This window comes from Vigna angularis, chromosome 1, assembly GCF_016808095.1.
Source record: "Vigna angularis cultivar LongXiaoDou No.4 chromosome 1, ASM1680809v1, whole genome shotgun sequence".
Lineage (NCBI taxonomy): Eukaryota > Viridiplantae > Streptophyta > Magnoliopsida > Fabales > Fabaceae > Vigna > Vigna angularis.
The window spans coordinates 11,981,520-12,008,997 of NC_068970.1; the positions used below are offsets into that span (position 1 = coordinate 11,981,520).

Here is a 27,478-nt window from a genome sequence, read left to right on the forward strand (position 1 = left end):
CACCCCAAAGATCATAACTTTCGTCAAAAGGGTCATACAAAATCGAGGTCATGTTGTTGGTCCCCTTTTTTTCTTAAGAATTTTATATGATAGGTAAGTTATATAATATATTTCTAAAAAGCCCTTTCTTTAAACTTTTAATCATGAACTATTTTAAAAATAAACACAGGTTAATGAAACCACTAAGTATAACATCGCAGAGGTTTCTGTAAAAAGAGAACAAGAAATGATATGTTCTCACTTTTTTTTCGTCATATAATTATGATATCAGCTTCTAAAGAGACTTTTATTTTCTTTCTTTTTCTTTTCTTTTCTCCAAATGGTGATAAACACCCTCCCTCACTCAACAAAGAATCATTGAATTCACACCAACAAATCTGATATATTCACACCATAACCAACCGTCTCGTCAATGGGTTCAGTTTCTTCCCATTTATGAAGCTGAAGCACTGCACAGTTCATTCGCATATCTTTCCCTGTAAACACTTCACTGCATGTTGCGCTGTCTCTGCCTCTTTTGAAGGGGGAAAAAGCCCTCTTGAAAACTAAGTCTCTACACAAAAAGTTCTGCCACAGAACCAAAGCATCACAGCTTTTCCGCAACTTTGAGTCCAGACAAAGCCAATAGTTTGCTTCTTGCATCGGTTGTTTCTTTATCTATCCTTCTTTTTGTTGGCTTTCGGGGATCCTCACATCCAGACAAACTGGTTCACATTCTCTTGTTTACAGTCCACAATCTTCATTTTATCATAGTGGCTTTGATTTTTCTGAAAAAAAGTAGTATTAGTTTTATAAGTCCGTGCTGTGTACTTTTACTCTTTCAACTACCGCGTCCTTTTGCATGTGTTTTGTCCTTCTATGCTATATTGTGCGGTAAAAAAGTTGTTTCCCTGGCTGAGATTTTTCTTACTGTAAAATCCATGCTTGATGATATGTTTTGAAGTTCTGAGGGAGCATTTTCCTCTGTTGGCTTGCATCTCTTGCAAGTAGCCGACATCACTCCTTGATGGGGTTGGGAGTGTTTGGTTCTGTTCTGGTTTTGGTACTTTTGTTCAAGCATTTGGAATCTCAGCAACCAAATACTGATGAGTTTTTTGTATCTGCGTTCTTGAAGCATACGAGTTTAGCATCCTCACAAGCCTACAATTTCTCTGCTTCTGTCTGTTCATGGCAAGGGGTTTCTTGTGATGCCAATAGAGAACATGTTGTTGGCTTAGTCTTTTCTGGTATGAACCTCTCTGGCACTGTACCTGATAACACCATAGGCAAGCTAGGCAAACTTCAAACTCTAGATCTTAGCCACAACAATATCACTGGCTTGCCTTCAGATTTTTGGAGCTTAAGCTCCCTCAAGAACCTTAATCTCTCCTCGAATCATATTTCTGGTTCACTGACTAGCAACATTGGCAACTTTGGTTTGCTAGAAAGCATTGACTTGTCCAGCAACAATTTCTCTGAGGAAATTCCTGAAACTGTTTGCTCACTGCTGAGTCTAAGGGTCCTCAAACTCAACCACAACAGGTTTGCACACAACATACCTTATGGGATTCTCAAGTGCCAGTCTCTAGTTTCAATTGATCTTTCATCAAATCAGCTCAATGGAAGACTTCCAGATGGTTTTGGTGCTTCTTTTCCCAAGCTTAGGATATTGAACCTTGCTGGGAATAATTTTAATGGTCGTGTTTCAGATATTTCTGGGTTAAAGTCCATTGCTAATCTCAACATATCAGGGAATTCGTTTCAGGGTTCCATTGTGGACATGTTTCAGGGAAGGTTGGAGGTTCTGGACATTAGCAGAAACCAATTTCAAGGCCACATTCCACAGGTACTATACAACTTTAGTGGTTACAACTGGTCTCATTTAGTTTACCTAGATTTGTCAGAGAATAAGCTTAGTGGGGAGTTTTTTCAAAATTTGAACGAGTCCTTGAATTTGAAACACATTAATCTTGCACACAATAGATTTACCATACAGAAATTTCCCCAAACTGAAATGCTCCTGAATTTGGAATATCTGAATTTGTCCAAAACCAGCCTTGTCGGTGAAATTCCTGGTAAAATCTCACAATTAAGCAATTTGAGTGCACTTGATCTTTCTTTGAATCATCTGAGTGGGAAAATTCCCTCACTGAGGAATGAACACCTCCGAGTCTTAGACCTCTCAAACAACAATTTAACAGGAGCAGTCCCTCAATCTGTCTTGGAGAAACTCCCTGGGATGGAGAAATACAACTTCTCTTATAATAACCTAACACTTTGTGCTTCTGAAATCAAACCCGAGATTCTGCAAACAGCATTCTTTGGATCATTGAACAGTTGTCCAATTGCTGCGAATCCACGACTCTTCAAAAGAAGAGACAATGGACACACGGGAATGAAGCTGGCCCTGGCACTGACCTTCTCAATGATCTTTGTGCTGGCTGGGCTTTTGTTTCTAGCATTTGGTTGCAGAAGGAAAACAAAAATGTGGGAATTCAAGCAGTCTTCATACAAAGAAGAACAAAACATTTCAGGTCCCTTTTCATTCCAGACTGATTCAACAACTTGGGTGGCTGATGTTAAACAAGCAACATCAGTCCCAGTAGTAATCTTTGAGAAGCCATTGTTGAACATCACATTTGCAGACCTCTTGGCTGCAACTTCCAACTTTGACAGAGGCACCCTTTTGGCTGAGGGAAAATTTGGACCAGTCTATAGAGGATTTCTGCCTGGTGGTATTCACGTGGCAGTTAAAGTTTTGGTTGTTGGTTCTACATTAACAGATGAGGAGGCTGCAAGAGAGCTAGAGTTTCTTGGTAGAATCAAGCACCCCAATCTTGTTCCTTTAACCGGATATTGTGTGGCTGGGGACCAAAGAATTGCCATATACGATTACATGGAGAATGGTAACTTGCAAAACCTGCTTTACGACCTGCCACTTGGGGTACAAAGCACAGATGACTGGAGCACAGACACATGGGAAGAAACAGACAACAATGGAATTCAAAATGCTGGCTCTGAAGGGTTACTGACATCTTGGAGATTTCGCCACAAGATAGCCCTTGGCACCGCTCGAGCGTTGGCATTTCTGCATCACGGTTGCTCTCCTCCAATAATTCACAGAGCAGTTAAGGCTAGCAGTGTTTATTTGGATTATGACTTGGAGCCGAGGTTGTCTGATTTTGGACTGGCCAAGATTTTCGGAAGTGGCTTGGATGATGAAATTGCGCGTGGCTCACCTGGTTATGTTCCACCGGAGTTTTCTCAACCAGAATATGACACCCCAACTCCAAAATCTGATGTGTACTGTTTTGGGGTGGTGCTGTTTGAGCTAGTAACTGGAAAAAAGCCAGTTGGAGATGACTACCCTGATGATAAAGATGCAACTTTGGTGAGTTGGGTGAGAGGACTTGTGAAAAAGAACCAATCTTCAAATGCTATTGATCCAAAAATTCGTGACACAGGACCGGATGAACAAATGGAAGAGGCCCTTAAGATTGCTTATCTTTGCACTGCTGACCGTCCCTTCAAACGACCAAGCATGCAACAGATAGTTGGACTTCTGAAGGATATTGAACCTACTGCTGATTAGTATTAGCATTATGAGAATGAGTTAGGTCTTTTTCTTTCATTGCATTTTCTTCCATTTTTACTCTTTTATTTTTCTTGTGAGCTTCTCAGCTTCCTAGGAGAAAATGTAAAGCAGTTATGAGTTCTTCAATGTTGATCTCTTTTCATTTTCCCCCACCACTTCCGGTAAATGAACAAAAATACTTTGATGATGAATATACAGTGAAACCTCATCTTTCAACTATAACTTGTGATTTTACTGTGATTTTTCTCAATGTTTCAGTTACCCCAAATTCACAATTTGAAGGAACGTTGCTTAAGCCTTCCAGGTTTTACAATGGTGTTTAAGATTAACTGATAAACAAAACAAGAATATATAATCATAATTAATTCATAAAATAATTCAAACTTACATTGGTCAATGTTGAGAGAAATACATGCTGATTTTATAAGTAAATGGTTTTACTATAAAATGTTTGTCAGAGATACGTGAAGTTGAAGGCAAGGCAGATGCAAGAATCCGAACGGCAAAGCCATCACAGAAAATTGCGGTAATATGTAGCCTCTGCCATCTTTTTCAAATGTGAAAAGAAAAAAAACGGAAATCTTTGACTAAATTTTCTTGGCTTAAATATGCTTTTAATTTTTATACTTAAATGTAAAATTAAAATTCGTTTATATCTCAAATTTTGATAATTTTTTATTCATAAATTTAAAAAATATATTAGTATAATTATTTTAACTCAGTTACAATAAACTCTTTTGAACATATCAAACACATTTTAAAATAATGAGTTATTATTTATATCATTTTGATACATTTCAACTTAAATGTCAACCTTCAATACTATTTAACAAATCCAAAAAAACTAAAATTATTAAGTTAATGATTACATCTATTAATCTTTAAAGTTTGAAAACCAAAGTTCAAAACAAATTTCAATTTCACATCCAATATTAAGAATTAAAAACATATTTAACAAAACTTTCTTATTAAGATTTATCAAAAAAATGGACTAAAATAATCTCTTCTAAAAATTGATTTACATATAAATTTATTTATTTTAAAATGTTTTTAAAGTTAATTTTATATATAAAGTAAATTTAGTCTATGAAAAAGGTTTGTTTTATATTAGTTTTCTTTACTTTATGTTTCAAAAGAGATTTCAATCATTCCGAAAAGTTGAAGTACATATTATTTAAATTACATATAAATGAATTTTCTTCAGTTTTATGAAATAATTAAAATATCTTAGATTTAAAAAAATTGTGAAGTTAAAACTCATACCTAATTATAAATTTATACACACCATTTTATTATTAGATTATAACCGGTTTGATTTCATTCTATGAACCGTGCCAAAAAAATTGTTTGCTGTTGCTGAAAATGGGGTAAAAAACCAACGGCCTGAATGAGAGAACTCCCAAATGATAATGACGTTGGAATAAATTGAAGTGGAGTGTAACAGCTCAAACTACTTTTGTCAACAAATAAATCAATCAAACCAAATAAACTAATGACAAATTAATTATTGTCTGTCGTGAAAATCCTAAATATGAATTTGTTTGGTGGAAAATGTTTTTTTAACAATTTTTTTTATAATTTTTATAATTATTTATGTGGTAGTTTGTGATTGGTATAAGTTATTGTCAAAAAATTGTTAAAAAAAGTTGTTTAGATATTACGGTCGTTGTTTGATATATACACACAAATGAAAATGTATATTTTTATCGGCTTTATTTATCCAATATATACAACATCTCATTTAGCATCACATGCATGCAAGATAACATCTCCACATGCTTAACAATGGAGGCACCATGATTGCAAATAATTTTGAATGATCATCTTGGTTGGTTCCACCCATGCCTCTTCTTCCATCATATATTACGTTCAATTTAAATTTGAAACGAAAAATATTTAAAAGTTATATTTTAAGAAATTAATTAAACTGTGTTATTTTCAATTGACTATTTATTTCTATCATATTCAATAATCTTATATCCTTCAGAAATTGAAATATAAAATAATTTAATTATTTCTTCCTTCTTTCACTTTTCTAGAAATCTTTTAAAGATAAATCGTTATCGAGTTATATAAACAGAAAAATATAAGGATTGACGTAATGACGTGATTCGACAAACTTAAAATCAAAACACTGTTATTTTCTAATTTTAAATTTTAATGCAATAAAATTAGTTAAGTATATGCTTTCAAGTAAGTGATGCATTTTACAAAATGCATGATTATACCATTAACACGGTATCAAATGAACATCAATACAAACTATATATGTTTTAACTGTTGACAATTAATTTTAAGGTAATAATTAAAATCAAATATGTCCATTGTATTTTTATTTTATGACAGTGAAACATATTTATTTGAATACCTCTTACTATGTTTTGGTCTTTTCTGGTTGAGATTGCAATTATTTTGTCTTTTTGTTTTAAATGAGACGTGTTTGGAAGGAATTTTAATTAGAATACTTTATCCATTTGGTAATGAATAAAAGATAGAACATGAGATTGTGGGAATTTCTGTGTAGTCTTTTTCCAACAGTTGGAAAAATCCCTTTACATGTTTCACTGCAGCAAAAAGATGATACCAAAAGTTGGCAGTTGCTCCCTCCACCGCCACCGAATGCTTCCTGCACCACTCCATATTAATTTTGCCCCTAAAACGGATGTCAACATCCGTTTCACCTTCAACGGACATCCGTCCGTTCATATATTTTATATTTTAATTTATTTATTTCTTTTAAAAAGAAAAAAAAATCTTCAACGGATGTGGCGACATCCGTTAACGGATTGCCACATCCGTTTTAATAATGTTTTTAAAACTATTTGATTATTATTTAAATACTAATATATAAAATAAATTAATAATTATTATTTTATTAAATAAAATAAAATTAATTCATAAATAATTAAATAATAATTTTAAATTAATTAAATAATATTTATATATTAATTTAAAATATAATAAATTAAAAACTAAAAATTTAAAAAGAAAAAACTTCATGTTACGACTGTTTTAATAAATTTTTAAAAACTATTTTATTATTTAAATAATAATACATAAATTAAATTAATAATAATTATTTTATTAAATAAAATAAAATTAATTTATAATTAATTAAATAATAATTTTAACAAAATTAAATAATATTTATATATTAATTTAAAATATAATAAAATAAAAAACTAAAAACTTTAAAAAAAAAAAAACTTCATGGATTTAATAAATTTTTAAAAAGTATTTTAATTATTATTTAAAATAATAATATATAAATTAAATTAATAATAATTATTTTATTAAATAAAATAAAATTAATTTATAAATAATTAAGTAATAATTTTAATAAAATAAAATAAAATTAATTTATAAATAATTAAGTAATAGTTTTAAAAAAATTAAATAAAATTTATATATTAATTTAAAAACTTAAAAAAAAAACTTAAAAAAAAAAAAAAAAAAAAAAAACTAAACGGATGTGGCACATCCGTTGAAGAATTTTTTTCTTCAACGGATGTCGACATCCGTGCAAGAGAAAAGGAGGAGGTGTAGGATATTTTAAAATATAAAGGATAGTTTTGGAATTTAAAAAAAATGTGATGGTGTAGGGAACAATGTGTGGTGGTGTAGGGAGTAACCCCCCAAAAGTTTAGTCATCTGCTTCTCTGGGCCAGATAATTTTATGGGCTTTGGCCCTTTTGTCATCTGTTGACAATACACTGTCACATTCACAAACTGTATTCCACTTTTAAACTATTTTCTTAAATAATATTTCTTTAAGTGTGAACAAATTATCTTCCCACCTTCAAATCCAACCACATAAACATCAAATTTAAACATATAGAAATAAAATACCCATTTAATAATCATTATAAAATTTGATCTTTTTTTATTGGGCTTGGCCCAATTGAAAATAAGAAAATGCTGACCGGACTACATATAAATGCGTAGATTCATTTAACAAGAATTGGATAACGATTAATTTTATTAATTAACGTAAAATATAACAATTAGAAATTAAAATTTATCAAGAATAAAATAAAATTATAAAAAGTATATCAAATTCAAATGAAAGTATAAAACCATTTTTAATTAATATTTTGCATTATATTTTTTTAAAATTGTTAATATTTATTAATTATTCATTTACGACATTGAAATTTTTAAAATTAAATAAAAACTTATTCATATTTTAAAATAATTATATTAGTTTGAAAATAAGCAACGGTTACGATAAGAGTTAATGAAGGGTGAGGATTGGATGTAAAACAATGAATTAGGTGAGGGTAATCTGGGGATTAGAATAAAAAACACGGGGACCACATTCGAGAGTGTAGTAGTGACTCTCCTTCAGTCCTTCTTCATATTTTTTTTTGTAGTTTTTATTTTCTGTTCAGAGAAAAAGAGAGAAAAAGAGAGAAGGGTGAATATGTCTGACGAAGAGCATCACTTCGATTCTCACGCAGATGCAGGAGCGTCCAAGACGTATCCTCAGCAGGCTGGTACCATTCGCAAGAACGGTTACATCGTCATTAAATCTAGGCCTTGCAAGGTTTTATAATTTTCTTCATTTTTTATTTTTCAGTTACACGATTTTATTTGCGCGTGGATTTTCTCACTGTGATTTTCACTCTGATCTCGTATATTGCATCGAGCAGGAACTCAACTCAGCTTTTTCTGAGAAATATCGGTGTAGCGTCTGTTTGTTTGTTTTAGATTCGATAGGTTAAATTTTTTATTTTTGGATAGAACTTTTTCGGTTTAAAGAGAGAAATAATTTGGATAGAAAGGAAGCGATTAGAGAATTAAAAATAATTTGTATTAAAAAATTATGAAAGGAAGTTCGGAGTTTCTGTTGCTGAAAAGGAATTGCAGAAAGTGGAAAGAACCTAAAAGTTTGGAACGTTAGATGGATTGTCTTTATTCGATCTCGTCCTTAAGTGGAGAGATGATGTTTTGTGCGTGACGGTAGATGCTAATAGCGTGCACCTTGCATGATTCAGCTATAGGATTGTGGATAACAAATATTAAGGAATGAAGAAAGAGAAAGTATGAACAAAAGGTGAATGGATGATGATGTTGATGAGGGTTTAAGAAGAGGGATTTTTTTTTAAGTGGAGATATCACTATTGGTGTTTTATGGTGTGAGTCTACCATTTAGTGTGAGAGTGCACACTGATTGCTTTGCTTGATCTTTTGTCCTTACTCAAAATAAAATATGGAATGTGTCCTATTTCTATTTTGTAATGCCTAAAGATGGTTGCTTTGTACCTTTACCTGTCCCACTCTCCTGGTTGATGGCATGTTTTTTCAATATTTTTGTGGCGCATACGAGTATTCTTTTTCAGGTATGTTATTGTATAATAATCTCAAGGTCTCCTCAACAATTTGCACCTTTTTATCAATTTCTTGATACCAAAATGAAACGCAAGAAATTGCTGCGTCTGTCGCAGTTTCTCACCCATAATCCTAACACACATGTAACTATGCTTCAGAAATATGTTCTTTAACATAAAAGCAATCTATCCTGCATAGGTTCTCATGGATAGCTGCTGTACCCTTATTGGATGTGTGTTCAGTACCATTACTTAGTACAAATGATTCTGATAGGAACTAAGGTATTTTGGGCTGCCCAAGTGCTACATCGAGTAGTATGGGATGCTCGTTGGATATTTGGGTGTTTGGTTCTCACTCCTTAATGGTTAACTTTTGAGGGTGGGTTTCCCAAGTGCTTGGTTACATACTTCAATTTCTTTCCTTCCAAAACTTGTCTTTTCTTTAAATACTTATTCTACTTGAGTGAGTTATGACAATATGATTTATGAACAATATATTTTATTATTTGTGTTGCTATTTTTCTATATGGTGATATATGATCATCTAGTTCCCGTTCTTTGGTTCTAGCAAATTTGCCATATTCCATACAAAACATTTTGAGTATTGCTGTTATTTGTCTGTGGTATTTGAGCTCTCCTAATGGGATAAGGTTTTTGTTGTTGAATGTTATTTGTCTGTTATTTTGATTTGAGTTTGAGATAGCGAGTTAAGTAAACATCACTTTGTTCACCTGTTGGTTTTCAATTTATCTTAACAGGTCGTAGAAGTTTCTACATCAAAGACAGGCAAGCATGGACATGCAAAATGCCACTTTGTTGCCATTGATATTTTTAACGGGAAAAAGCTTGAAGATATCGTTCCATCTTCCCACAACTGTGATGTAATACTGCATTCACTTTTGTATGTAATATTTGCTAGTGATGCATTTCAATCATAATTGCTCTTTTTGCAGGTTCCACACGTGAACCGCACTGACTATCAGCTGATTGATATATCTGAAGATGGCTTTGTAAGTTATATTTTACTTCCAACTCCAGGTTACGTGGAATTGTTTTGTGGTTTAGATAATTCTTTGTTGAAGGTTGCTTTAGAAGATAAATACTTTCGTGACATAGAGGAACTTGAATCTCATTGATTCCACGTGTTTTTATCAGAAATTTTTTTATTGAAATCTTTACATTCAATTCAAGATAAGGTCCCCTCTTTGGGTACATAATCCAAGATGCATTTGGGTGCACTTCTAACTTGATATATTTCTTAAGTCGAATAATTGAGCTTGGTTAAATTAAACAAGTAAAAGGATGCCAAATTATTACCCTCAGAGTGTTATTGTCAAAGCAAGAATGTAATCAGCAAGAAAAAGTAGTTGGATTTTTATGATTTTTGAGAGTAGCAAAGCATTCTTAACCAATTGCTGTGGATTTCTTTTAGGTGAGTCTGTTGACTGATAACGGAAATACCAAGGATGATCTTAGGCTTCCCACTGATGACTCGCTGCTTTCTCAGGTGTCTTGCTAAAATAATTTTTAGAGTTGCTTTCCTTGCTTAATTTTGTTTTATTTTGAGATATGGTTTTATGCCCAATAAGAACTCTGCCTCGTTAATTAATTTATTGCTTGTTTGCTTTTGTATGTAGATTAAAGAAGGTTTTGCTGAAGGAAAAGATCTTGTGGTTTCTGTCATGTCTGCTATGGGAGAAGAGCAGATCTGTGCCTTGAAGGACATCGGTCCCAAAAATTAAAATGATGCTATGGCTGTAGCTGTAGCTGATAGCATGCTTTTTATTCTTGTGTTGCTAACAGGTAGTATTATATTTTCCGTTGCATGTGTGCAAAATAAATTTCATCAGATGGAAATTTGCCTGTGCTTGAAAAACTTAAATCCTTGCACAACAACGGTCTTGGATTGGATGAAATTCTCATAAATGTCTCATGTTTATTTGTGTTTGTTGAGTTTAATATATAATACTATTTCTACTCTCTGTGCACTTATCAGATGATACACGAATAAATGTAGGATAGTGACTAGTGAATTTCTGGATAGCCATCTTCATTTTGGGATTAGTGGTAAAGTTAACAACTACTTTTAACGATAATTCTACTTCCTATCAATTTTATATAAAAAAAAGTATTTGAGGAACAAAAGTATTTCAATGTTTTTTCTTTGGGTAAAAGAAATATTATGCATGTCATATTATTTTCATTTCATATTCTATTTACAACTATTTTTAAAATCTAATCGAATATAATTAATTTCTTAAAAAGAAAACAAACCTTCTTCGAAAACAAACCAATTTTCTTGACAAATTAACTTCAAAGCTCTATTTTCTTGGCAAATTAACTTAAAAAATCTAGCTTATGTTTGAAAGCTCGGATCATCTAAACATTTATTATATAAATACACTTGAAATTAAAATTAGAATGTTAAATTGACTTTAATTTGAAGTTGGATCAATTATCTTTATTTGTTTATTAATCGATTTCTGATGAAGGAATAGTTACATATTTGAATTCACGTGCTATTTTATCCAGCTTTGAATTCATGTATGAATTTGAGTTAAGAAAAAAAAATACAATAATAATAATTTTCTGTCTCTTTCTTTTGTGTGTGATAAGAACAGGGGGTTCAAATAATTAAACCAGTTTGTGTTTAGCAAGTAGGCCAAACTATGCCTCTTCATTGCAATCGGTTTGGCTGCGACACTATTCATCCATGTCTTCTAATCAACATTTAATAATAACGATAATGAAATTGGTCTGACAGTGCTGCTTCTTTTCAATCTGGCTGCTATTGTAATCCACACAACAACAACAACAACCACCTCTGTTTATTCAACATAACATGCAATTAAAGTAAGACTTCAATCACATCACACCCCATCAATATCATCACCCTCCAAAAACAGCATCCAAAGACAACAAATTTTTATTTATATAAAAAATATGCCTAAAATGACCAAAACATTCTTAATTAATTCTCACGTTAGACTCCACCATTAATTAAACTCTTAAATACGTATCCAATTATGTATATACGCAAGAATCATTGGACTAAGATGTCTGGTGGATTCCTTTCACTGAAGACAGACATTATTGGCATGTATATGAAACGTGTTAAAGTCAAAGAAATTATGATATTGGTGCAATGTCACAAAATATAAGATATCTAAAAATATATACTTTAAGTTTTGTCACACATCACAGAACCACTATGAAAGCATGAGCCTTTGCATGCTCTATCAACGAATGCTGCCCCTTTTCTTCACTGCATGTATGCTACGATGAAAATTATATTTATTCTTATTTCTAATATTTCATGAATACAAAATTAGTTTTTTTCTTTTTATTAATGAATCTACACGTGTGTGTGTATATATATATATATATATATATATATATATATATATATATATATATTATCTATTCAAATATCTTTTAAATAGTTTATTTATAATGAAAATAATCAATAATTTAATTAAAAAAATAAACAATATACTTAACTGACCTAGCTGTAATGTAAGAATGCAAAAAGGCATTATATTTTAATTTTGTGTTGAGAATGGCAAAAGGATTTAGGTTTAAGAGAAGTAAATTGTGTGTAATAAAGGAGAGAAATTTGGTTCCCTTTTTACCAGCATTCATGGCTTTCCATTCAGCAGATTGGACTTCCTTGCAATGATATGAAAAATCTCATCATCATTATTATAGTAATATACTAATAAAAGAAAAAGATTTTAAATGATTCCCTCAGTTGATATCATGTTAGTGCAACACATTTTTTTATACCACAATAATTAAACAAATCTCCATTTCATCACAAATGGAGAGTGAGACGCATATTCTAATATTTGATATTTGTTTTTGAGATAAATTACTTTCTTTTGATGGGAATTGATGTCACCGTGTTTAAAACATTCAAATACAATTCTCATACTCATATTTCATTTCACTCCATCGAAACTTAAATAAATGTTGGTGTTTCGGATATGAGGTCGAGAATCACTATTAAACACTTTTTTATATTTCATTTTTGTTAGCTTTTGTTATCTTGAGTATACTTAATCCAATTCTTCTATGTTCTCAATGCTTGCACTCTAAATTGTATGGTCGAAACCTATCAAAGATAATCTGACATTCAAATTAGTAATCTAACTAATTAAGGGTCACAAAAAAATCTTAAATTTGCAATAAATACAATCACTTACTTCCTTACCTCATATTTGTATTTATAGGTTTTGATATGATATTATGATTAGCAAAACCGTAATCATTGTCCAATACTTAATAAGTAAACTTGATTAAAGGTTGTACTTAAGGTTGTATAGGATTTAGGACCGCCCAACTGTCTTATTCCTTGGTCGGGCGATCTCTCGCTCGCCTGTACGGGTATATAGTACAGTTGATAATTTAATAAGTTTAAGTTTTAGAATAAGTACAAATGAAAAAATTAGTTATTAAAAAAAATTATTATTTTAAAGTTTTAAGTTAGAGGTAATATCAATTTTTTATGTGGATTTATATTTGTATTTTATTGGTGTCAAGTTTTCATGGTGAAATTCTCTCAAAAGATTTACTAGTGGTATCAAAGTGTGTGGATGATAAGAGGTTCAAGCAAACATGTCTCATTATAGTATAATGATGGTATAAGAATTTTTATTCATCAGTAAAATTCGTCAGTAATACATAATTTTTATTACCAATGATTTTTCGATAAATTTTCTAGGTAAAATAAGCATCAAAGCATTCGCTTTAGCTTGCCTATGTGGTAGTAAAATCCATTAATGATTAAATTTTTAAAAAAATCAATAAATTTGTAGGTAACTCAATTTTTTAAAATTTGTTTGTAAATCCATTAGTAGTTGTGTGTTTTAAAATTTATCGTTAATTTTGTTCATAAATCCCATTACTAAATTGGACGCCAATTTTTCCACTAAATCTAACGAGATGTGTATTGTAAATTAAATGAAGATAAGTAAGAAGAATAATAAAAGAAGGAAAAGAAAGAGAAAGATGAGGTGGTGGTAGTGGCAATGACGATGACAACGATGGAGGAGAGGGAGGAAGAGGAGCCAAAGGTGGTGAAAGGCGATGATGAATGAAGATGGTAACAACGAAAATGGACAACAACAACAAAGAAGAATGAAGAAGGCTTAATCACAATATTTACCAATAAAAAAAATAGTGATGATTACTTATTGATATTTAGTGATGAACATATTCAGACGAAGTAAAAAAAAAAAGTTTAGGTTTCGATTCCTAAATAAAGCCTACACGTCAAGAATAGACTTCGGTTGGTAAGACAACCAAAATATAAATAATAAAAAAATAGGCTTCAGTCAAACGAAAGCGATAAAGACCAAGATCAATTGTTCAAATGTGAACCAACAACAAAGACAACAAGAATGATATGGTGTGCCCCAAACACAATAGACCAAGACCAAGACAAACTTGTAATGTTATGATGTCCCTGTTGGGAATCCAAGAGTGAGTCTAAATCCCACATTGGATAGAAATGAGAAAGTAGAGCAATATACAATGATGAAAGACCCATTAACCCATTGCTTTAAGGTTTTGGGTAAAGAGTGGTGCCGATCCTTTATATATTTGGTTCCAATGTTATTGGTGTTTGTGTAAAAAAGAATAATGCAGCAACGCTATATACAATAAGACCTTTCCCAAGTTGTAAAAATTCACAAATATACTTTGACACGAAGGTAAAGTGAAATCTTTGTGCAAACATTTTCAAAAATATCATTATGTCTTCAAATTATGTATGTGAATTAAATAATTTTAGGTTTCACATTTGAATATTTCCCCTCATTTTTAATATTTTTATTTATTGTTTATATTTTTCACATGAAATGTTTAACTCTCAATTTAAGGGTTCAATATAGCATAAATCATTTACTTGATAATATAAAAAACTTATTTCTTATTTATTCTTTTATTTTAATTTTTGTTTTATTTGAATAATTATTTTGTTTCCTAAAATAATTTTCATTATCTATCAATAGTTCGAGTAATTTGATATGAATGTTTTTTTTCTTAAATTTCTAAGATATTTTTTTTGTTTTATTATACCATTAATTATATATTTATTTATATATATTTATTTATTTTTGTGCAATTTCACTCAATTATGTATCAAAATATTTTTTTTAATATTTTTTGCTTTTTTAAAATATTTTAATTTATTGTTTATTTTATCATAAAATATTATTTTGATATTTTTTATATAATTATTTTTATTTCTAACTCAATCTCATACTCATAAATCTTGTTTATCATCATCAAACATGTATAAAAGTTTAAAAAATTAAAGATTTATGTTAAATTTAAGTTGTTATAAATTTAATCTCGTTCATTATGTATGCTAAATTGTGCATGTTACAAAATATATATATATATATATATATATATATATATATATATATATATATTATATTTAAATACATCAGCATTAAACATGTTTCATCATCAACAAATTCCTACACTAAAATAGTATAGTTTATATACTTAATCAAATTTAATTTATAAATCTCTGTCATTTTTTCACAACTTAATGACTCTAAACCATTGATTTTGAGAAAGAACCATTAAAATCTTTTTTTTAATCCATAACCTAAATAAATTCAACTTGAAAAAGAAAAAGAAAATGGAGACACTAAGAAGAAAAAAAACCCTCCATGAAAGTTGCAAAACCTTATTATCATTGGTTCCTAATTGATGCCCCTTCTCCTTTTATTTAATTCTTTAACATTATGCTTCCACTATTATTTAAAATCAAATAACAAAAATGCAATTACATCTCATAAAACACAATATTAATATTTATTTAGGTCATATTCGTCATCAACTTTTGGCATCAGCTAGCTTCAAACTTTATTGACTTGTTGGTACCATTTCTAATCTTATCATACAATATATTATATTCCTCCCCAAACCTCTTTTTATGTCAAATCTAATTTTCATTCTACTATACTATAAGTGCCTTTGTCATTATACATAATTCATTAAAAAACTAATTAGTGTAATAATTTTAATTTATTTAACTAATTTCATTCAATTAATTGATTATTAACAACACTATAGTCTAATATGTGAAACTGTTTGACCCAAATAGTGTCAACTCTTATTTGAATAGAACGTTATGTTATTTCTTCTGTGATTGTGAGACAATAACTCATAATGTATTGCACAAATTTCATAATATATATATTATTTTTTTTAATCACTTCAAATGTTAAAAGTTGATATGTTGGCCCCTAAATTTTATTTTTAAATTTAATTTTGTTTGAATTTATGTTGCTGATATTCATCTCACTTGTCACATGAAATAATGGCTTAACATTTTACTAATCTTAATCACATAATCAAATCAATGATTAAACCTTTGACAATAAAGAAAGGCAGAGAAATGTCCACATAGGATTCAAGAGCGATTAATGCTCCAAAAAGCAAAAGCAAAAGCTGGTCAAAGAATCGGGAACATTACATACAGAATTGACGGCGTCAACAGAACCCTAATTCAACAAACACTGTTAGTAACGGAGGAACAGACTGCCTATGTTACTTTCTCTCAGAGCAGAAAATAAACAAAATGAATTAGGACGTTATTGTTTTCTCATTATATTAATAGTAAAACAAATAAAACCCATACAAAATGACCTAAAATTTTATATTTTTTTATTAATAATTATTAATTTTTGGAAATTGACATTTTATTGCTTATGGGGGAGAGTGCAAATATGAAGAAGACATGTAATAATATAAAGTATGATGTTTCTCGAATATTTCGTAAAAATATTAAATGAACTATTAATGTATTTAGCATTTCAATAAAAAAATGTTGACCGGCAGATTTTTAATTTATATTATGAAAGTTTTTATTGACCATCATTATAATAGTAACTACAGAAGTTAATAAATAAAAACTTAGTATTAAAAGTCAAAATTATATTAAGTTAAATGTTATATAGCTATTTTATAGTATTAATAGATTGATAGTTTGTTAAGTGTCTTTAATAATAAAGTGGTTGAAAAATTAGTTATTTTTTAAATAGTTACTCTAAAGTACACGAGATTATGCAATTGAATGAAAATATTAAATTATAACGCATATAAAATCATTTAAATAAATAATATACTGACTAATAGTGTAAAGTTGTTGTTAAAATAAATTTACTAATTTTATAAATAAAAGATAATCTTTTAATTTCTGTTTCAATTTTGTAAAAGTTATGAAAGGTAAGATGTAGGTCATTGAATTTTCTGTGACATTTAAGTCTTTATAGGCTGAATACTTAGACCTATGTTAAAGTCTATTATTGTGATTTTCATGTACATCACTGTTTGTCACTTAGTAACTTACACACATGTTTGTTTTATTTTTAATGTTTAGTTTGATATATTTTATTCTCCAAATATTTTAATTAACCAATTCAATATTTAAACTTATAAAAGTTTTAATAGCATCAATTTTAATACAATGTTTACCACCCTCGACGTCCCTCACAAAATTTCAATTTTTTTAAAATTAAACAATAACTATTAGTATACGATTTTTTTTTTATTTCTATGATGTATCAACACAAAAGAATAATAATCTTAGATGAGAATTTATTTGTTTTAATTAGTTTTTCTTTATTAATATTTTGTTCAAAAATATATTTTTTCTTAACATATTAAACTTTATCATTCAAAAAATATAAACTGCTTTTTCTTATTGACATATAATTTCTAATATTTTCTTTTATGCAAATCCGTGCTTGTATAATAATTTGAAGTGTATTTGTTGGTAGTTGAAAATGAATCAAAACACATATTTTTCTCTTAAAACAACTGTAATTTAATTTTTAAAAGAAATTTAAACAGGATGGTACTTTTATTTTTTAATCAAGTATTATTTTTTTATAATTCATATTTAAAGCAAAAAATTTATAAGTTTCAGTCAAATAACGTCTTCATTGGAAGAATGAAAATAATATAATAAAAGTGGGATATTTGTTATTATTATTATTTTTAATGTGTGAAAAATTAGTTGATAGGATTGACATTGAAGTGAAGGAAGTTAGAATGTGATGAAGAACAGGCATAAATATTAAACTGTAGAGTTAATAAAATAGTTTTAATAAATGAAACATTGATTAAGTATTCTTGAATTTCTTGTTTCTTGCAAAGGAAAAGAGGCACCTGAGTCAATGCAGGTCAGAGACACGAACCCACACACCATCTCCCCCGCAAACACTCTCTCACACTAACAGTGGCGTTTCTCGAAACCCGAAACTTTTCGCTTTTCAACACCATAAAACCAACAACCGCTTCAAACTTCACTCTCTCTCTCAATCCTTCGCTACTGCGCCATGGCTGAGCGCCGCAGTCCCCAAGCTCTCCCAGACCCGAACCCCGAACCAAATGATTCCGACAGAAAGCCGCACGACGCCAACCAGACACAACGACTCACCGAATCGCCCTCCCCTGCCGAGTTGCAGCGCCGCGAGTTACGAAGTTTCGGTGAGCGTCGCACGGAGTCCAATTTAGAAACCCTAGGCGGTGCCGTTACCTCTTCGGTGCAAACCCTTGCTGTGCAACACCATCGCAGTGACGGTAATGATTTCGTTCAGCGGTGTCCTTTTTTTCCGCACACCTATATGGAAATGAATATCTATATTTCGGTGACTTGTTTGATGTGACAGATTTGCACGGAAGCTCTGTTGCGTCGAATTCCAGTGGCAAAGCCGAAAGTAAGGTTAGAGAGCATTTATCTTAGGATATTTAATTTAATTATTTTGGACGAGGTTGAGTGTTGTTTTGTGGGATCGTTTGTTTGAAGGGTTTTCTTGTAGTTGTGCTTGTGGTTAGGGATTTGGTATGTAGTGCAAGTGTAACCCGTTTGAAGAGTTTTGCTCAGTTGCAATTCTTACCAGTTGCTACTTATAGGTTAACTGGATCTTTGGATATTGTTTTAAAGCACCTAGTGTTTCGGAAGTGTTACTGTAGCTTTAAAATCTTCACTTCTTGAGAAAGGTAGAATGAATTGTGGGTGTTCCTCTGTTTTCTTTCTTTCATTTTTGTCTTTGTTTCATAGGTGTTCAGGATGATGATGGTTAGTTTTGAGTGAGTAGTCTGAGAACAATACGGATAAATCATTCCATCCGGATTAGAAATTATGAAACTTATTCTGGGAGAATACTTATCACGCTTCCTGGTTTCCCTTTATATCTGTTTAAAAAGTATAAGCAAATGCTTTGTAGTTTCAACATAAAAAAGAGTTCATACCTTCCTTATGAAGTATACTGTTGATGGACAAAAAAAAATCAAGAAACTGATAACGAGCTGCAGTAATAAAAAATCCTATCAAAGGTGCCTGCTGCAACTAATAATTGACTAGTTACAAAATTGAGACCTGAATCTGTGTATTGCTCCTGCAAGACGCCTGTGAAGATTTTTAGAATAGTTTTCTTATCCCTGTGATTTACCCTGCATTTTCATATTTAATGATGCATTTATTTCTAAAAAAATACAGTAGATATATAAACCATTCTTGAGCTTTTGTGTAACTTGAAGAATTTAGGTGAATTGATCCTTGACATCTACTAAAGCACCCATGAGTTTGTCTATTATGACCCTTTTTCACAATTAAGTTGAATTTGAGCATGACTACCAGGTATGGTCAACAATGCACCATGTTCTGTAGGGCTTGTGTGTTAGTGTGACTGGGGTATTTGTAAACCATTTTTGGACTTCACTTAACTAAGGGATTTTTTTGGAGAGGTACTTAGCCCTTTTAATTTTGGAATTTGGCTTCCTAACCCAATTCAACCTTGGAGCACTGATGATGGGTTCAGAGTTCTATTCTGGTTTGTGTATCAGTGTACAGGACAGTTCAGATTATGCACTATAATATGAAAGTGAAACACACAACTAATTTCCTTAAACTGATTGTAAAAATTAACACAACCCACATCGAAATTTATGGTACACCGAACAAACATTAACAAGTAGTAATTTGATTGCTTTTCTTGAATTAAGAATTCCTAAGGTAAAGAAATATTTGTAGTGTTTGAATTAAGCATCTGAAAGGCCATATATTTCACTTCTTTGGAACTAAAGTAGATAATTTCATACTCAGGAGACAGATGCACCTCCTGAAAAAGAAATTATTCAAGGAGAAGCACAACCACTTCCAACTCAGACAAATCGACTTCAGCTGTCTGTGTGTTCAACTCCATTGTCTGAACTGCCACCAACTTCTGTTATACATTCTTCAACATCTGTTTCTAGTCCAACTGTACCAAAACAAAAATTATCTTCTCCAAAGGTCAATAATGCACGTTTGCCAGAAGTAGATAAGAAAAGTTCCTCTGGTGGCAAAACATTATCTGCTGTTTCTGTTGCAAGGTCATCTGCATCTGATGGATATAACTGGCGGAAGTATGGTCAGAAGCAAGTAAAGAGTCCTACAGGTTCTCGAAGCTATTACAGGTGTACCCATTCAGACTGTTGTGCTAAGAAGATTGAATGTTGTGATCATTCAGGTCATGTGATAGAGATTGTTTATAAAAGTGAGCACAGTCATGATCCCCCACGGAAGATTAATTCTCTTAGGGAAAATAAGATTCTGTCTGCCAGCCAACCAATTGTAGAAAAAAGTATTCCAGACCAGCCTGTCAGACTTATGAAGGATCCTGATCCATCCATTTCCTCAAAAGAATCTCTACAAGAAGCACCCTGCAGCACTGATAAGAAACGGCCAAACTCGTCTAGTATGAGTAATGGTAAAGTTATTTTGAAAGAGGAACCTGTAAATGAGCCAGAGCCGAAAAAAAGGTAAGTCTGCATATGAATTCATACTTTACGGAAAAAAGAAGAAGATAATAAGCCCATTTTCTTCTAATTGTGGCAGGATAGCATTTAACCTCTTTTCTTTAATTTGATATCCAGAATGAAGAAAGGTGACTTAACAGACATGGATTCTCCTGTAAAACCTGGAAAGAAGCCCAAGTTTGTCATACATGCAGCAGGGGATGTGGGGATATCTGGTGATGGTTATCGATGGCGGAAGTATGGGCAGAAAATGGTAAAGGGAAATCTGCATCCCAGGTGCATGTCTAAATATTGCTTACTTTCTGTTTTCTTTTCCTTTTAATATGTCCAGTCCTTAGCATGTTTTTTATTTTTGGCATTGACAAGTTAGCAGTATCCTTACACAATTTTAGTGAAAAATAAGTTGTATTTAGATTTAAAGGGTGTCAATTTAAAAAAAAAAATCCGATAAACTGTAGAATCCGAAAAGAAATTGTATGTGGGGTTTATTTGCTTGCATGCAGTTCAAAGTCAATGATGTACAATTCGAATACATTATTTCTAGCTTGTGCTTCTTTTTCCATTTAGGTTAATATTTAATAGTATTGCCCTTCTCTCTCCATACACATTTTTTATTTCCCTTTTTCTGTGGAAGTTCTTTCTAACTGCTGAGCTTCATAATAACCAGAAAACTGTATTTTCTATTATCTTCAGGTGAAAAGCTGTTGACTGCAAAATTTGTACTTAGTTAAAGAAAACTTTGTAGAGTCAAAATAAAAAATAACTTGAATTTTCTGATGAAAATATAGTAGTGGAACTCTATTTGTGATAATTGGCACATGTTTTGTTTTGAAATTGAATGCTGTTGTTCATTTGCACAAAGACAGGCGTTTTTAGGCCTGCTTCCATAGAACATAGTAAAGTCAATTGTCAGAAATTAAAAAATAGTTGATTTTTATTTCGTTGTTGATCTTTTGAGTGTTGACTACATTATTAGCAGCCACAGATTAGTTTTTAGGTGATTTTTTCAAAAATAAAATGGATCGGTGGATTTTTCCACACCATTAATGATTGGGTGAGTTTGTGCAATAAAAGAGTTGGAGTCTGTGTATATTTTCCTGTCTCTCATCGATGCAAACCTTCAATCAGTTGTAAATAGTTAGTCAAAGTATGAGCCAAATACTGATATATTTTCCCTTCATGAAGATTATCTCTGAACAGCCCAATCAGTAATTCTGGAAGTTTTTTTAACAGCTCTAGTGAGATATTGGGAAGGTCTATTTTCCAACTTAGTTTGGAGTTTCAGATATTCTGTATTGTGTTTAGATGCATATTCCTCTATCCTTGGTGCAACAAGTAATGAAAGAAGCATCTTAATTTACATAGAACGTTGATTTATTTTTCACTTGTTTTCTATTCTCAAAATCAACTAGAGTCCATAAGTGGGGCATACATGTTCTCTTTATTGTCCAAAACCATTTGGATGCTAATATTCTCTAATTTTCGTTTTTGGTTTTGCATGTCTGGTTTTCTGTTGGAAAACACAAAAGTACGTTTAAAAAGTAACAGGAAAATACCATCTTGTTTGTTTTTCAGTTGAAGATGATTTTAAAGTGTGTTTAAGCATAGTTTTGCCTTGAAATTGAGTTTGATATAGAATTAAAGAGAGCTGTTTTCACAAACTCAGTTTGCAAAAGTAATTTAATCGAAACTGGAGTTTATGCAGCCTTAGTTTGTGGTTACATCATTTGCTCAACAAATAACTATCAGTACATTCCTTCCAAAACAGGGAGGATGTGATTTCTTGTCTTGAGTCAAAGATGTGTTGGTGGAGTGGTGTAGACCTTTGTTTCTGTTCCTGCTAAATCTGAAATAGACTTAGGCCAGAAACATTCAATGTGTCTATCCCTTTAGTGATAGTGTGGTGGATTTTTATAGAGGCAAAAATAGTTATTTTCCACTCCACAACTTAGGAGTAGTGGGGTAGTGATACTGTTATTAGGGTTTATTGTTCCAAAATGGGCTCCAAGCCCAATATGTAAAACCCAAATATTATTAATATCTTGTACTCGTCTAAAGACGAGATTCACACTATCTCAGACAGACCATAGCTCCAAGCCTGCAAGGTGAAAAGCCTAATTTATCATACTCATCTAAAGACCGAGATTTATTATCCCAGATGGACCATAGCCCCCTAAGCTCAAGTTTGGAAGGCGAAGAGTCTAAATATACTCGAATCATGGATGAGGACAAGTTTAGACCTATAAGTCACCTAGAACAAAGATTTACTTAGTACGAAGGCCAATCCTGCACTAAGGTGATTTAATTCCTGGCACAAAGGCCATCCTTGTACTAAGGTGATTTAACTCCTGGCACAAAGGCCAACCCTGTACTAAGGCAATTTAAATCCTAACACAAAGGCCAATCCTGCACTAAGGTGGTTTAACTCCTGGCACAAAGGTCAACCCCGCACTCAGGCAATTTAAATCTTGACACAATGGCCAAGCCTGCACTAAGACGATTTAATTCCTGGCACAAAGGCCAAGCCTGCACTAAGACAATTTAATTCCTGACACAAAGGTCTATCCCGCACTAAGGCGATTTAATTCATGGCACAAAGGTCAACCCCACACCAAGGCGATTCAATTCCTAGCACAAAGGCCAACCCCACACTAACGTGATTTAATTTCTGGCACAAAGGTCAACCCCACACTAAGGTGATTTAATTCCTAGCATAAAGGCCAATCCCGCACTGAGGCGATTTAATTCCTGACACAAAGGTCAATCCCGCACTGAGGCGATTTAATTCCTGACACAAAGGTCAATCCCGCACTGAGGCGATTTAATTCCTGACACAAAGGTCAACCCTACACTGAGATGATTTAATTCCTGACACAAAGGTCAACCCTACACTGAGACGATTTAATTCCTGACACAAAGGTCAACCCTGCACTGAGGTGATTTAATTCCTGATACAAAGGTCAACCTTGCACTGAGGCGATTTAATTCCTGATACAAAGGTCAACCTTGCACTGAGGCGATTTAATTCCTGACACAAAGGTCAACCTTGCACTGAGGCGATTTAATTCCTGACACAAAGGTCAACCTTGCACTGAGGCAATTTAATTCCTGATACAAAGGTCAACCCTGCACTGAGGGGATTTAATTCCTGATACAAAGGCCAATCCCACACTGAGGCGATTTAATTCCTAACACAAAGGTCAATCTTGCACTGAGGCGATTTAATTCCTGATACAAAGGTCAACCTTGCACTGAGACGATTTAATTCCTGATACAAAGGTCAACCTCGCACTAAGGAGATTTAGTTCCTTTCACAAAGACCAACCTTGCACTAAGGCGATTTGATTCCTTGGGCAAAGGTCAACCTTACACTGAGGCGATTTAATTCCTTGGACAAAGGTCAACCTTACACTAAGGCGATTTGATTCCTTGGGCAAAGGTCAACCTTACACTGAGGCGATTTGATTCCTTGGGCAAAGGTCAACCTTACACTAAGGCGATTTAATTCTTGACGCAAAGGTCAACTTTACACTAAGGTGATTTAATTCTTGACGCAAAGGTCAACATTACACTAAGGTGATTTAATTCTTGACACCAAGGTCAACCTTACACTAAGGTGATTTAATTCTTGGCACCAAGGCCGACCCCACACTAAGACAATTTAATTTCTGACACAAAGGTCAATCTCACACTAAGGCGATTTAACTCCTGGCACACATGCCAACCCCACATTAAGGCTAATAATAACATAGGCATATTTGCGCGGTCTTTGAGTTGGATGCAAAAGACAATCATATAATTTCTCTAAGCACATAGGCTTTATTATGTTTTTTTATTTTTCATCATCAAATGGTCATTTAGTGCAAAGATTATAGAAGCACACAACTTATAAAAATAAGAAAAAGCGTGGGTGTGCATATATATATATATATATATATATATATATATATATATATATATATATATATATATATATATATATATATATATATATATATATATATATATATATATGAATTTTATGTGAAAACTTTCATATGTTAAATCATAGGACCTTGTAAAAATAAAATAAAAAACAAAAAATAAGAAGCGTTTATATATAAATATGTTTATATACATGCTAACTAACAATGGGCCAAAATAATATTTAATAAACATTAATAATGAAATTTGTTTTCTTCGGGAAAAACAACTTTGAAATCTTAATGGTAATACTCTTATTATTTTTAAAATATAATGATAATTCAAAGTTTCACCTTCCAAAATCCGCATGTTGTGTTTGAGTGGAATAGCTACAGGGCTCCACTTCCGCACTTACAGTTACTTCCTTAATTTTAGGCACCCTTGCTGGCACCTTCACTGCACTTTGCCGATTTCCGTTTTCCTATGCTTCCTCCTTGTCTCCGCGAAGCACGTGAATGAGTAAACTAGAACGAATATACTGACGAAGAATCCCATTATCACAGTCCAACGATCCCGTGCTTCTTTGCGTATGGTTGTTGGATTAAGCCACTGACGCCATGCACCTATGCGTTTTGATCGAGTGACGCCTTAGGCGGGTCCGAAGAAAGATTGCGCAACACACCACTGCACGTGGATGATTTCACCGCAGAGGTCAGGCTGAAAGCGAAGGAGGATGATGGGAAATGAAACAATATCAGCGGCACGGGGAGTGTGCCAAAGAGGTTTTTGGTGAATATTTGAAGTACTCGACGAGATAATTGGTTAAACAAATAACACCATTAATAATGGCCACCACTGTGACACCTGGTGGGAGTGAAGAGCTAGAGCATGACGGTGTCGGAATCCGACCATGCTTTGTCGCGCAGGGGGAGTGCGATTTAAGCCAGGCGTCCATGCACTTAACATGGGATCCCTGTCCGTACTAAGGGAGTACTCGGATTTGCTCATCTGCAGCTAGCTTCGATAGGTAGATTACGCATTCAGAGGATTCAATAATGACTGTGAAGATGAGAAGGAGAATTGAAGCTAATGTTTCCTTAGAGGTCACTTTCCTTTGACAATGCAAGGACTTTGGATACGGTGGTGGCATTGGGAAGCGTTCCTTCGGCTCCAAAATGTTTCTGCTAAATTTGAAATAGACTTAGGCCAGAAACATTCATTGTGTCTATCCCTTTAGTAGTGTGGTGGATTTTTATAGAGACAAAAACAGTTATTCTCCACTCCATAGCATAGGAGTAGTGGGGTAGTGGTACTGTCATATCAGGGTTTATTGTTCCAAAATGGGTTCCAAGCCCAATATCTAAAACCCAAATATTATCAATATCTTCGTACTCGTCTAAAAATCGAGATTCACATTATCATGGACGGACAAGTTTCCATTCTTTCTTTATAAGTGCTGCCTCCTATGGGCAAATGGATAAGGACAGATGTCTAAGTGGTGAAGTAGCAGTTCTGTAAAATGCAATATGCTAGCCATTAGGGCTTGTTTGAAATTGCTTTTTTTTTTTTCAGTGAGACTACGGTGGGCTGTAAATGAAATGGGGGTGCGAGCTGTTATAGGGTGAGGTATTGCCATGCCACCGGAACCCAGAAGTGATGGGTACAGCTGAGTCACCATTGGTATGAAGAAATCTAAACCATTGAGAGCTTCACAACTTACTCCATGGGAAGAAAAGCAGGTCCGAAGGCATACTTGCGGAGAAGAGAAACACATTTGGGAGAAGAGAATGTGAAGACATGATTTTTAAGTTTCACAAGTTTACCATTTTTACAGTGATATACCACCGGTACAAATCATTTTTAAAATTGAACAAAATAGCTTCAGCTTGCTAAACTGATTTTTCTGTTTGTTGACCCTTAACAATTAGAACTTACTTTCTGAAAAAGTAATCAAACAGCTGCCCCATTCGTCTTCTATATGGCATGCTGACTTCCTCTTTTTTGTTTTTTATAATTTGGCGATTGAAGTTGTAATCTATTCCTTTTCTTCTGATCACCTCTTGAATATTTCAGGAACTACTACAGATGCACTTCTGCTGGATGCCCTGTCAGAAAACACATTGAATCTGCCGTAAATAACTCAGATGCCGTGATTATAACATACAAGGGAGTACATGACCATGACATGCCTGTGCCCAAGAAACGACATGGGCCACCAAGTGCTCCTCTTGTGGCAGCTGCAGCACCCGCGTCCATGAACAGTTTGCAGGTGAAGAAACCCGATTCCCCACAGAAGAAGAAAGTTTCTACTCAATGGTCGGTGGACACAGAAGGAGAACTAACTGGGGAAGCCCTTGAGCTTGGGGGGGAGAAAGCAATGGAATCAGCTCGAACGCTTCTGAGCATAGGTTTTGAAATTAAGCCTTGCTGAATTCATGTTTGAGAAGCCATGCATGCAGGTGTAACTAAATTAATTGGCGGGGTCTCCTGTAATTTCATTGCTTCCCATGCTTATCCTTTCTTGTTTATGTTTTTCTTCCCCACGTAGGCTTCTAGTGGAACAGTTGGTGTGTATTTTTGCTTGTACACCGCTTCAACTTGTCTGAAACAGTTTGCTAGTAGTGGATCAAATATAGAATTGATTGATTGACATCATTTTATTCTCATGTTCCTCGAGGCTTACACAATCATTTTCCCATTTTCATTTCCTCTTTTCCCTCCATTGCTTAATTCATCCCAGATAAAAACTGTGATTGGTTTGAAGAGAAACTGTTAATTAAAGGTTTAAATGCCTCCTAATCTCACTATTATTTTCAATTTTGTCTCGTTTTTCTTCAAAACAGGT

The 27,478-nt window shown here is 32.6% G+C and overlaps 3 protein-coding genes across 3 annotated transcripts; all 3 read left to right on the forward strand.

Moving 5' to 3' along the window:
- Positions 1-248: 248 nt before the first annotated feature.
- LOC108323872 (probable LRR receptor-like serine/threonine-protein kinase At2g24230) lies at positions 249-3,725 on the forward strand. The gene has a single exon (XM_017556672.2). It carries the CDS (start codon positions 1,007-1,009, stop codon positions 3,569-3,571), a length of 2,565 nt encoding a protein of 854 aa, XP_017412161.1. The 5' UTR covers positions 249-1,006; the 3' UTR covers positions 3,572-3,725.
- Positions 3,726-7,936: 4,211 nt separating this feature from the next.
- On the forward strand, positions 7,937-10,881 carry LOC108330205 (eukaryotic translation initiation factor 5A-2). Its single transcript, XM_017564729.2, has 5 exons — positions 7,937-8,120; positions 9,663-9,785; positions 9,858-9,914; positions 10,337-10,411; positions 10,542-10,881. Exons 1-5 carry the CDS (start codon positions 7,998-8,000, stop codon positions 10,644-10,646), a joined length of 483 nt encoding a protein of 160 aa, XP_017420218.1. The 5' UTR covers positions 7,937-7,997; the 3' UTR covers positions 10,647-10,881.
- Positions 10,882-18,044: 7,163 nt separating this feature from the next.
- LOC108345804 (probable WRKY transcription factor 32) lies at positions 18,045-27,288 on the forward strand. Its single transcript, XM_017584570.2, has 5 exons — positions 18,045-18,510; positions 18,600-18,652; positions 20,036-20,733; positions 20,848-21,006; positions 26,707-27,288. Exons 1-5 carry the CDS (start codon positions 18,267-18,269, stop codon positions 27,062-27,064), a joined length of 1,512 nt encoding a protein of 503 aa, XP_017440059.1. The 5' UTR covers positions 18,045-18,266; the 3' UTR covers positions 27,065-27,288.
- The last annotated feature ends 190 nt before the right edge of the window (positions 27,289-27,478 follow it).